Below are 13,672 nucleotides of genomic sequence, written 5' to 3'. Positions count from 1 at the left end.
TTTCCAGTTGACAAATTTTGTTGCGAGTGGGAGGGTATTCTATGGACCCTTTTCACGTGACGTCACGACAAATGCGGCCGCCATTTTGGACGTGTACTACCAGTAGTTTACCACAGCCAACATTGAGGAACGGCAGCAAAGAAAGTTTTTACTTTCAGCAAGACTTCCATCATGCCACTATATTGTTGTGCACCTGGATGTAGTAACCATCAACAAACAAGGCAAGGTTTATCATTTTATCGGATCCCGACGGAGAAGATGGATAGCGGCCATTAACAGATTGGCAGCCCTCGGCGTACCAATGCTTGTGTAGTGACCACTTTGTTGGAGGTAAGACGAATAAAATTAGCCAGAAAAGGCATTACATTGCTGTTAACATTCTGTGGCGGCGAGTGTGTAACCAAATAGGCTAAAATAACCCATTGTAACCTCTTTGTTCTTCTGTAGTAGCTATTGTTGACTAGCTAATGTCAACAAGTAGCTGGTATGTTACTGTAGCAATGTTTACGTTCAGTCATTTGGATGACTGTTAAAACCTTTCAGTCTCAAGTTTTTCCTTTACTGTATTTACTAGTTTACTGTAATTATGATCCGGCAGCTATTTACACCGGATCCAGTATAAATAGCTGCCGGAGCCGACGTCCGAGGTTCCGGAGCGCGCTCTGGCTTGCTCTCCCTCAAATTAAGCAGCGCGCGCCGGCTTGCTCCCGGAGTGCTCCGGCCGAGGTTCCCCTCAAATTAAGCAGCGCGCGCCGGCTTGCTCCCGGAGTGCTCCGGCCGAGGTTCCGGAGCACGCTCCGGCCGAGGTTGCCCTCAAATTAAGTGGCTTGCTCCGGAACAAGCCGGAGCACGCTCCGTAACCTCGGCCGGAGCACTCCTGGAGCAAGCGGGAGCGCGCTCCGGAACCTCGGCCGGAGCACTCCTGGAGCAAGCCGGAGCGCGCGCCGGAACCTTGGACGTTGGCGTGTATGTGTATGGCGATGGGTTTTTAATGACATAGGTATACAGATCATGTGGGCCGAAGTCAGGTAAAGATGAGGGCTTCGTGTACTTCCGTACGTCAGTGAACAATCCTGGTGGAAGCAGGTAAATGTCGTTCTCTAAGCCTGCTAACCTCAATTTTTGCAAATACCTCTCCCTCTGCTCGCCCTGTAAATGCCCTACGTCACTGGATAGTGAAGGTGTTTTCTGCATCTCGCTCCTTTTTCTTTTATGTTTTTCGTTTGTCGCCTTCCTCGCATTCAAACTGATTCGAGCCGAAGTCCACTACATGTCCAAAATGGCGGTCACGTTTACGAAGGTCACGTGACTGAAAAGGGTCTATAGTGAGTTTACTCACAGTTCTAGTTATCCCTGGAGTGTTTAATTCACTTTTTGAACCTCTAACTGTGCATTTTTCTTCAGTGTATGTCAGTGAGTAAGTTCTGAACTGAGTTCTCATTAATTTGATTGCTTTTCCAGTGAATGCTACAGAGGGCTGCAACACAACTGTACAGCATTTCTATAATGAATACGAAGAGATGGTATAGAACCTACATATGCCATGTAGCTCACTGAAGGCCTTTTTTGTAAATCTTCTGTGCCAGGTGCACATTTACAATAATGCAATTCTTGATCTGTAGTAGTGTAAACTTTTTAAATATAAAAAGGATTTATTTGTCTGTGCTGTACAGTACAACAATGCTGAGAATATATCCGAGAGGAAACTGCTGCATCACGCTGGCAGATTTGTGTGATTTGTTAACAAATCATAACTGTGAATGTGAAATTTTGTAAATTCCTATTTTTTTTTCTTTAGGACTGTAAGTATAATTACGTCTAGCAAGTGTACTTGCTGGTTTGACATTGTTTGCCTGATTGAAGTGACATTTCCATAGTGACAGAAAATAAATATGATGGAGACAGTAAATGAGAACCAGAGCTGGTTTATCAAATGGAGTAGAGGCTTGGTATTTCAAGTGTAAATAAGAATACCATGTTTAACTCCAACCCCAAATCAGAAAATATTGGAATGCTTTGTTGAAACTGAAAGTAAAACTGAAAACAATAATTTGTAAATAATCTTTGACCTTATTGTTTGATGTTTTACCGCATGAATTTTGTTGTTGTTTCAAAATAAATACTTATTTCAATTTTGATTCTTGCAACACATTTCAAAAAAATTGGGACAGTAAAGCATTTACTACTTTGCGCTTTTGCCATTCTTCTCACAACACTTACATATGTTTAGGGACTGAAGACACCAATTAATGAAGTGGTTCAGGTGTTATTTTTGTCCCATTCTTCCTGCAAACAGGTCTTAGGGTATGCAACAGTACAGGGTCGTCATTGTAATATTGTTCGTTTCAAAATTCGCCACACATTCTCTATTGGGGACAGAGGGGACAGGGCCCCCCTTCTTCCACAGCCATGCCTTTGTAATGTGTACAGAATGTGGTTTTGTATTGTCTTGTTGAAATCAACCTGGAAAAGATGTCGCCTTGAAAGCAGCGTATGTTGCTCCAAAATCTCAGTGTACTTTTCTGCATTCATTTTGCCATCACCGAAGTGTAAGTTAAGTTTGCAAAGGGCACTGACACAACCCCATACCATGACAGACCCTTGCTTTTGGACTTCTTGTTGGTAACGTTCTGGATGGTCATTTTTGTCTTTGGGCCGGAGCACATGGCATTCATTTCTTACAAAAAAGACCTGGAATACTGATTCGTCTGCCCACAGACGAATCAGTTTCCACTGTGTGATGGTCCATCCCAGATGCCTCCAAGCCCAGAGAAGTCAACAGCACTTCTGGACACAGTTACCATAAGGCTTCCTTTTTGCACAGCGAAGTTTTAACTGGCATTTGTGGATGTAACTCTGCATTGTAGAGCTTAACAAAGGTTTGCCAAAGTAATCCTGAGCCCATGTGGTTATATCCAGGGCTTTGAACTGGTTCAAGGAACAAAAACGAAAACCGGGAACTTTTTCTATTTCACATGGAACAGAAACAAAACCAGAAACTTTATTATTTTTTATGTTCCGGAACAGAAACGCTTATTAAAAATAATGGTAACCGGTTAACACCGGTTTTTATTTCGTTCCTCAAAGTTTCCGTAGCCTACAAATAAAAAAGTCATTCTTCTCCTGCGCAAGTTTCTATGACCCGCTGGGGTTCACTTCCTGTGTGACGTTCGCTGACTGAATGGAGAGAGCGGGAGGGTGGACTACTATCACGTCTCCACATCTTAAGTAAGAGGTAAATATTGCAGTCTATCGTTATTCAAAAACGTCAATTTCAAACACGATATCAATATATTTGTCCACGTTAATGAGAGGCTCGCGAACATTAAATGACGTTAACCTCTGTTAGCCTATCAATGCATAGGGCCTGACTAGCCTTTGGTAACACACTAAATGAATTATCTTTCATTTTTGGCACTTTTTCTGTTTGTGTAGATGGGAAGACATACTGAGAATCCAAATCGCCAACATTTGAAATAATAATTGTTTTGAATTATTTCTTGTATTATTTAATGAAGGTTGTAATAGAATTAGCCTACATTTGGCTTAAGCTGGATGAGACAGAGACATAATTTTATAGCCATTTGTTAAACAGCTGACAGGGAACGTAATTAACCGTTCCGGGAACTAAATTTTTTTGTTCTAACCGGTTCGGGAACGTCTATTTAATGGTGGAACCCAAAACCGGAAACATTAAAATTCTGTTTCTGTTCGGAACGAACCAATAGGAAAAAAATTCTGGTTCAAAGCCCTGGTTATATCAGATATAGATGAATGACTGTTCTTGATGCCGTACCGTTTGAGGGTTCAGAGATCACAGGTGTTCAGCTTAGGCTTAAGCCCTTGTCCTTTACACATCCGAAATTCCTCCAGCTTCCTTGAATCGTTTAATGATGATATGCACCGTAGAGGGTGAAATATCCAAATCCCTTCCTTTTGTTCTTGTTTTCAAATATTTCAATAATTTTCTCACGCATTTGCTGACAAACTGGAGATCTTAGATTCGTCTTTGCTCCTCAAAGACTACACTGTAAAAAAAAATCCGTTGTTTTTACGGAAAAATACTGGCAGCTGTGGTTGCCAGAATAATCCTGTTAAAAATACAGTGAAATGTAAACAACATTACAGAATAACTTGTACATTTCACTGGGATTCCATGTACAATTAATGATAACTAAATGTAAATTTTACAGGTATTCAATGTACAATAATCAATACATAACTGTTAATTTTACGGATATTCATTGTACAATAAAAAAGCATCTAGGAATGAATTGTGAGTGTTCTCGATTATTGGTTTTTGTGGCTCCAAAATGATGGTTACAAGCAATGATCTACTGTACTAGACAGATATGTTATTTGATTTAGAGTTTTACGAAATGTGCCGGAGAGCCTCTACTGACATTTTTTTATTTTTTTAACAGGGCAATGATGTAATTTTAACTATCACATTCTGTTTTAGTATTACAGTTTGTCTTTGTTTAAACTACAACAATTTGTAAATTCTACAAAAAAATATGATCAACATATTCTTACTGTTAAATTAACAGTGGTATTTGGTTAGGAGTTTTACAGTATATTGATGTAAATTACACACTGCTTCATTGTTTTTGTATTTACAGTTTTTTTATGTCATGATTTTACATAAATTCACTGTTAATTCCACGGACATTTTTTTACAGTGTAGGCCTTTCCTAGATGCTGATTTTGTACCAAATCATGATTACAGTCACCTGGTGACATCACCTGTTTCAAATCACATCATTATTTAATTGTTTTACTTCATTAATATCCCTAAATTGCCCCATCCTGACTTTTTTTTTGGAATGTGTTACAGGCCTGAAATGCAGAAATGGATGTATATTAACAAATGAAATGAAGTTGACCAGACAGAACATGAACTATCTTGGGTTCTTACTGTCTGCAATAAAATACAAGTCAAAGTAAATTTAGAAATCACTGCTTTATTTTTTTATTTGCATTTTCCACACTATCCTAACATCTTCTAATTTGGGGTTATATAACTTTTTTAATAAGTTTTCTACAACCTTTTCTTTCTCTCTAAAGGCTGTGAGTTGTATGCATTTTGTGGCGCTCTCTTTGGGATGTGCTCTATGATCACACTAATGGTCATTGCTGTGGATAGATATTTTGTTATCACTCGCCCCCTGGCCTCCATCGGCAAGATGTCACACAAGCGTGCCCTTATCATCCTCGTCCTAGCCTGGCTGTACACCTTGTGCTGGAGCCTTCCTCCCTTTTTTGGATGGAGTAAGTGGACACTGTGTCTTTTTCTCTCTTGATCACACCCCCCACACAAAATGGCTTTCACTGTATTATTTTGTCTCCTAGGTGCATACGTTCCAGAGGGCTTGATGACCTCCTGTACATGGGACTATATGACGTTTACTCCGTCTGTTCGTGCCTACACAATGCTGCTCTTCGTCTGTGTCTTCTTTATCCCTCTGTTTGTCATTATGTACTGCTATTTCTGCATCTTCCGTGCTATTCGCAACACCACCAGGTTGGTTCCGTTCTTACTGTTAGCCAACATGAATTGTCCAGATAACGAAGCGAACGGCTAAACTCAAAAGCATTATTATTAAATGGTTAAAATGATACCTGTTTAAGGTCAGATTCTGATGATGTAAACAGTTTTTTGGTCAGCTTTGTTAGAATAATGCAAAAGTTTTTTTTTCTATTTCTCAGGTAATTCTGTAAAAATCTGTGCTACAAATAAGCTCTCTGTAATTTTACAAATCTTCTCAACTATCTACCTAGCTAACTTAACTCATGTTAGGGATAAGCAAAATAGTTTTGATTGTTATGGGGCATTTTGTACTATTTATCGGGCAAGTTTTTGCTGTTTTACTGAAAACCTAAAGTCCTAAGTAAATACAAGCCCATTTAGATTTTACCAAAAGGCGTCTTAGACATTCAGAAAACATGAAGAAAAAAAATTTGTCTAGTCTGATGGCACAAAGCGCTACACTGAGCAAAAACCCAATAGTGCGCATCTCATTGAGAACGTATCCTCATCGTGAAGCATGACGGTTGTAGCATCATGTTGTGGGGAATGCTTTTGATCAGCAGAGCCGTGGAAAATCGAGTGCAAGACGAATGGAGCCAAATGCAGGGCAAAAATAGAAAAAGGTTCAGGTTCAAATAGGATGACCCTAAGCAAACTGTTCATAATGGCTCCATTCAAAGCACGAGTCTTCCTCTGGCTGAGAGTCTGTGGTAAGACTTGCCCAAAGTCTTGACTCCAGTGGTTTTAAACCAACAAAAGTATGCTGTTTATTGAGTTAACCTTTGTGACACCATAAGAAAAAAATACTTTGCACCTTCCAATATTAGCTGTATGTTGGTAAAATTCCAACTAAGTTAATTTCAGTTCCAGGTTTAACAGTACAAAATACAAGGGAGTCCAAGGGTGGGTGAATATGTATGAAAGGCACTATATTAAATTGCATTTACGATTCTATGGCTTGAGGAAAGACATATTTACTTTAGTTCTTGTCACAATGTTCTTACCAATATTGTAGATACAGTTTATTGAATTGAATGTCTGTGTTACAGTGCTGTGAATAAAATTAATGAAGAAGGAAGAATCACCAAAGACTCAATCAAAAAGTTCCATCGATTGAAGAGTGAATGGAAGATGGCAAAGGTGGCTCTCATAGTCATTCTGTTGTACGTGATCTCCTGGTCTCCATATTCCTGTGTGGCTCTGACAGCATTTGCAGGGTGAGAAGCAATATTTATGTCATTTTAATGCTTTACAAAAAAAAAAGTATGATTTGGACAAAACTCTATACTGTGTATTATGCACATTCATTTATCGAATGAATGAACTCTGTTAGGTTTCACTAAATTTTGAAATATAGATATTTTCAAGGGCACGGTGGTGTAGTGGTTAGCGCTGTCACCTCACAGCAAGAAGGTCCTGGGTTCGAGCCCAGTGGCCAGCGAGGGCCTTTCTGTGTGGAGTTTGCATGTTCTCCCCGTGTCCGCGTGGGTTTCCTCCGGGTGCTCCGGTTTCCCCCACAGTCCAAAGACATGCAGGTTAGGTTAACTGGTGACTCTAAATTGACCGTAGGTGTGAATGTGAGTGTGAATGGTTGTCTGTGTCTATGTGTCAGCCCTGTCATGACCTGGCGAGTTGTCCAGGGTGTACCCCGCCTTTCGCCCGTGGTCGGCTGGGACAGGCTCCAGCTTGCCTGCGACCCTGTAGAACAGGATAAAGCGGCTAGAGATAATGAGATGAGATATTTTCAAGGGCACGGTGGTGTAGTGATTAGCACTGTCACCTCACAGCAAGAAGGTCCTGGGTTCGAGCCCAGTGGCCAGCGAGGGCCTTTCTGTGTGGAGTTTGCATGTTCTCCCCGTGTCTGTGTGGGTTTCCTTCGGGTGCTCCAGTTTCCCCCAAAGACATGCAAGTTAGGCTAATTGGTGGCTTTAAATTGACCGTGAGTGTGAATGGTTGTTTGTCTCTGTGTCGGCCCTGCAATGACCTGGCGACTTGTCCAGGGTGTACCCTGCGTCTCGCCCATAGCCAGCTGGGATAGGCTCCAACTTGCCTGTGACCCTGTAGAACAGGATAAGCGGCTACGGATAGATGGATGGATGGATATTTTCAGTGGGATAGGCATGATCCCAGCAATGAAAAGTGTTTTTATTCAATCAGCTGAACACTTATAAAATATGAACTATAAATATCTGTGGCTTTGAGCATGTAGAAATATAAATGTTACATTGTAAAATTATGCCATAGGTACAGGATTTTCATCAGTGGTACTCAGTACTAGAAGGTACAAGACATGAAATTATCCACTGAACCAAGGATGAGTCTTTGGCATAAACTACTGTTGGGAAGTAAAAATCTCCAGGGTGTCCATGTGCAAAGTCCAAATGAGCAGAGAATTTAATGTGATTAGAGTCCAAACCAAATCAAACCAAACCATATGAAAACAGCTCAGTAACATCACATACCAGATGCAAATTAGATTGTGAGATGGTGGTGACTGGCAGTGTGGACAGAGAGTGTTGGCACTGAATCATGTGCTGGAGCATGCTGTCCATCAGCTGACATGGAGGTTGATGTGAAATCATGGATGAGCATACAGTGTTTTGCAAAAGTATTCATCCCCCTTGGTGTTTGTCCTGTTTTGTTGTGTTACAAGCTGGAATTAAAATGCATTTTTGGAGGGTTAGCACAATTTGATTTACACAACAGGCCTACCACTTTAAAGGTGCAAATTGTTGTTTTATTGTGACACAAACAATAATTAAGATGAAAAAGCAGAAATCTGGAGTGTACATAAGTATTCACCCCCTTTCATATGAAACCCCTAAATAAGAGCTGCTCCAACCAATTCACTTCATAAGTCACGTAATTAGTTGATTAAGATCCACCTGTGTGCAATCAAAGTGTCACATGATCTGTCACATGATATATGTATAAATCAACCTGTTCTGGAAGGACTCTGACTCTGCAACGCTACTAAGCAAGCAACATGAAAACCAAGGAGCCTCCAAACAGGTCAGAGACAAAGTTGTGGAGAAGTATAGATCAGGGTTGGGTTATAAAAAAATATCCCAAACTTTGAATATCCCAGGGAGCACCATTAAATCCGTTATAGCAAAATGGAAAGAATATGACACCGCTACAAACCTGACAAGAGAAGGCCGCCTGCCAAAACTCACAGACCGGGCAAGGAGGGCATTAATCAGAGATGCAACAAAGACACCAAAGAAAACACTGAAGTAGCTGCAAAGATCCACAGCAGAGATGGGAGTATCTGTCCATAGGACCACTTTAAGCCATACAATCCACAGAGCGGGGCTTTATGGAAGAGTGGCCAGGAAAAAGGCCATTGCTTAAGAAAACACATTTGGAGTTTGCCCAACAGCATGTGGCAGACTCCCCAAACACATGGAAGAAGATTTTCTGGTCAAATGAGACTAAAATTTATCTTTTTGGCCATCATGGGAAATGCCATGTGTGGCACAAACCCAACACCCTGAGAACACCATTTCTACAGTGAAGCATGGTGGTGGCAGCATCATGCTGTGGGGATATTTTTCATCTGCAGGGACAGGAAAGCTGGTCAGGACTGAAGGAAAGATGGATGGCACTAAATACAGGGCAATTCTGGAGGAAAACCTGTTTGAGTCAGCCAGAGGTTTGAGACTGGGACGAAGGGTCACGTTCCAGCAGGACAATGACCCTAAACATACTGCTAAAACTACACTGGAGTGGTTTAAAGGGAAACATTTAAATGTCTTGGAATGGTCTTGTCAAAGCCCAGACCTCAATCCAGTTGAGAATCTGTGGCATAACTTGAAGATTGCTGTACACCAACGCAACCCATCTAACTTGAAGGAGTCGGAGCAGTTTTGCCTTGAGGAATGGGCAAAAATCCCAGTGGCTAGATGTGCTAAGCTAATAGAGACATACCCCAAGAGACTTGCAGCTGTAATTGTAGCAAAAGATGGCTTTTTCAAAACACAAAACAGGACAAACACCAAGGGGGATGAATACTTTTGCAAGACACTGTAGAACTTGGGAGCAGAACAGAAAGTGTGCAAAGTGACACAAAGTGACTCTATAAATGGGAAAATTATCACAGTTATCACAATACTGCAGCTGTATTAATACACACCGGCTGAATTTGAATACTCAGTATGCATTTAAGAACCTGCTGCCCAACCACTACTGTCGTATGTTCTATGGGTATGAGAGAGAGTAGTAAGAACACAATTTGGACGTACTTTGCCGCCATATTACCTGTCCTTTGATTTGGATATTCACAGGTAACGTATACTCACACGTGCCACGAAAATAAAAAAAAAAAGTATTTCTACAACGACAGAAATGTTTAAACTGTTTCTTATAATTAAATTTGTACATCGCTAGAGTCACCCCTTGGACGCTGCAACATCCAACTTCACTTTCGTCCTCCATCGTATGTTTGTACGTAACTATGGTTGCACTCTATGGATCTAATAGTAAATCATCTAGGTACCGTTCGACTACTATTAATAATATCCGAACACCCTACAGATTAAGACATAATGGTTTGGGTTTTTTTCCCCATATTATATACTAAGGCGGTATGAATATTTGGCTTCAGCCTGTATGTATTATTACTCTCTAATTATAGCTAGGCTCTCTGTAAATAAACAAGCTAAGAATGGCCCAGATGGTGCATCTCTGAGAAATCCATGTTTTCAATCCCAACAAGGCTTCTAAAGCTTAACGTATCACAAATACCATAATCCTTTTCTTCTCAGAAACAAACCAAAGTAATGCAAAGAGCTTGAAAGAATTTGAAAGCATTTCTAGATAGAACACCAGATGTCATTTTGAGGCGGTCTGTTAACTCCATGTTAAAATACCAGAACAATGCAACATTAGCATCGGGACAACTAGATGGGTCAATATGCTGAGCTTTTATTTCACAGTGGATGAGTCCTTGTAAAAGTTACAAAGGATTTGTTAAATTCTCTCTAGTATTTATTTTCTTAAGTATGTCATTAAATTAGAACAGTATAAAGTAGCTGATAGCCAAAGAAATGAAGAGATAATGAATTGTAATTGTGACAAAAAAATCTTGCCAAATCTGTGGCAAAAAGAGTGTTTTATTTTCATTCATTCTCATTATCTCTAGCCGCTTTATCCTGTTCTACAGGGTCGCAGGCAAGCTGGAGCCTATCCCAGCTGACTACGGGCGAAAGGCGGGGTACACCCTGGACAAGTCGCCAGGTCATCACAGGGCTGACACATAGACACAGACAACCATTCACACTCACATTCACACCTACGGTCAATTTAGAGTCACCAGTTAACCTAACCTGCATGTCTTTGGACTGTGGAGGAAACCGGAGCACCCGGAGGAAACCCACGCAGACACGGGGAGAACATGCAAACTCCGCACAGAAAGGCCCTTGCCGGCCACGGGGCTCGAACCCGGACCTTCTTGCTGTGAGGCGACAGCGCTAACCACTACACCACTGTGCCGCCGTGTTTTATTTTAATAAATAAAAAAATAGCAAAGCATAATTTAAGTACATTATATTATATGCATGCTCAAAAAGTCCTGGGCAAGGCTGGGATTTGAACTCACAACCCCCTTCTATTTAGTAGCATTCAATTTTAGCTTCTAAGTTACCTTTGCCCATATACAGTGGCTATAAAAGTCTCCACAGTCCTATTAAAGTTGATTAAAATGGAAAAAAATTATGTTAAAAAAAAAGATAAATGTCAGAATATTTTCCACCTTTAATGTGGTATACCATCCAACAAAATTCAAGTGAACACAAACAAACATTTGAGGAAAACAAACAGAAAACGTATAATAACGTGGTTGCATAAGTGTGCACATAGTATAACGGGGTATGTGACTGTGCTTAGAATTAATCAAATCACATTTAAAATCATTTAAAATTTAAGTGATTCTGATTAACCGCCAACAAAATTTGTAGTGGTCTAATGAGATCAAGGTAGAAGGTTTGAGGCATAATTTTAAAACGTAGGTTTGACGCAAAAACAAGACTGCTTGTTACCCAAAAAACACCCGACTCATGGTGAAACATGGTGGTGGGAGCATTAAGTTATGGAGCTGCTTCTTTTCAGCTGGCACTGGGGCTCAAGCCAAGATAGAGGGACTCCTGGATAGCTCCATGATGAAGAAAGCTGTGAAAAGTCTGTGAACTATGTAGTAACAAATTGTGGAGTTAAACAGTTTTTCCATCATTTTTGTGTTCAGCATCTTTTGATCGGGTCAGAAATCATGGCTCAGTGATGCACTAGAGCCAGACTTAGCATAACCCCTCCCTCCCTCCCCTAACACGATAACATTATAAAAATTAGAGCTGCATGAGTATCAGTGGTTCTCCCGCTCAACTGCAAGTTATTATACATACGACAGCCGACAGTTTTCTAGCTAGCTATGCCTTCATCCCACAAATGCATCTTCCCTGTGCTTCAAAAGCACTATTATCCAAGCATTCACCTGCTGATGATCAGCTCAGTGAGTTAATACAGCAGAGTGGTGTGCTCGTGCGCTCTGGTTTGTGTTCTGACTCAGTCACTTAGTTCCACTTGAGCTGTTTGGTGGTAGGAATGTACTATTTCACCCATCCTGCACTTGCACTTTGGTTCCCTACAGCTTTTAGCCCTTTCGGGGGCCAGCAGGCCTCATAAGGTGCTTGGTTCATACTAAATGTCTATTCCCGTAACACCTTTATGGTACTCACAAAGCAAAAATTATATAAATGGATGAATAAAGAAGTCATAAAAATAAACTTTTATGGTGGAGTGCAGAGGATGGTTGCTAGCTTGATCTGTGACTAAATAGACAAATAAAGCTACAGTGGTGCTTGAAAGTTTGTGAACCCTTTAGAATTTTCTACATTTCTGCATAAATATGACCTAAAACATCATCAGATTTTCACACAAGTCCTAAAAGTAGATAAAGAGAACCCAGTTAAACAAATGAGACAAAAATATTATACTTGGTCATTTATTTATTGAGGAAAATGATCCAATATTACATATTTGTGAGTGGCAAAAGTATGTGAACCTTTGCTTTCAGTATCTGGTGTGACCCCCTTGTGCAGCAATAACTGAAACTAAACGTTTCCGGTAACTGTTGATCAGTCCTGCACACCGGCTTGGAGGAATTTTAGCCCATTCCTCCGTACAGAACAGCTTCAACTCTGGGATGTTGGTGGGTTTCCTCACATGAACTGCTCACTTCAGGTCCTTCCACAACATTTTGATTGGATTAAGGTCAGGACTTTGACTTGGCCATTCCAAAACATTAACTTTATTCTTCTTTAACCATTCTTTGGTAGAACGACTTGCGTGCTTAGGGTCGTTGTCTTGCTGCATGTCCCACCTTCTCTTGGGATTCAGTTCATGGACAGACGTCCTGACATTTTCCTTTATAATTTGCGGGTATGATTCAGAATTTATTGTTCCATGAATGATGGCAAGCCGTCCTGGCCCAGATGCAGCAAAACAGGCCCAAACCATGATACTACTACCACCATGTTTCACAGATGGGATAAGGTTCTTATGCTGGAATGCAGTGTTTTCCTTTCTCCAAACATAATGCTTCTCATTTAAACCACAAAGTTCTATTTTGGTCTCATGAGTCCACAAAACAGTTTTCCAATAGCCTTCTGGTTTGTCCATGTGATCTTTAGCAAACTGCAGACGAGCAGCAATGTTCTTTTTGGAGAGCAGTGGCTTTCTCCTTGCAACCCTGCCATGCACACCATTGTTGTTCAGTGTTTTCCTGATGGTGGACTCATGAATATTAACATTAGCCAATGTGAGAGAGGCCTTCAGTTGCTTAGAAGTTACCCTGGGGTCCTTTGTGACCTTGCCAACTATTACACGCCTTGCTCTTGGAGTGATCTTTGATGGTCGACCACTCCTGGGGAGGGTAACAACGGTCTTGAATTTCCTCCATTTATACACAATCTGTCTGACTGTGAATTGGTGGAGTCCAAACTCTCTAGAGATGGTTTTGTAACCTTTTCCAGCCTGATGAGCATCAACAACGCTTTTTCTGAAGTCCTCAGAAATCTCCTTCGTTCGTGCCATGATGCACTTCCACAAACATGTGTTGTGAAGATCGGACTTTGATAGATCCCTGTT

General features: G+C 40.7%; 1 protein-coding gene across 1 annotated transcript in view; it reads left to right on the top strand.

Moving 5' to 3' along the window:
• The window catches only part of opn4b (opsin 4b), a 78,558-nt gene that overhangs the window by 39,249 nt on the left and 25,637 nt on the right, over positions 1 to 13,672 (top strand). The window contains exons 4-6 of the mRNA XM_060939039.1: positions 5,068 to 5,271; positions 5,353 to 5,524; positions 6,580 to 6,747. Coding sequence (XP_060795022.1) covers positions 5,068 to 5,271; positions 5,353 to 5,524; positions 6,580 to 6,747 — 544 coding nt within the window. The remainder of the gene's footprint in view (positions 1 to 5,067; positions 5,272 to 5,352; positions 5,525 to 6,579; positions 6,748 to 13,672) is intronic.

This window comes from Neoarius graeffei, chromosome 14 (assembly GCF_027579695.1).
Source record: "Neoarius graeffei isolate fNeoGra1 chromosome 14, fNeoGra1.pri, whole genome shotgun sequence".
Classification (NCBI taxonomy): domain Eukaryota; kingdom Metazoa; phylum Chordata; class Actinopteri; order Siluriformes; family Ariidae; genus Neoarius; species Neoarius graeffei.
This window is presented reverse-complemented; position numbering and strand designations above follow the sequence as displayed.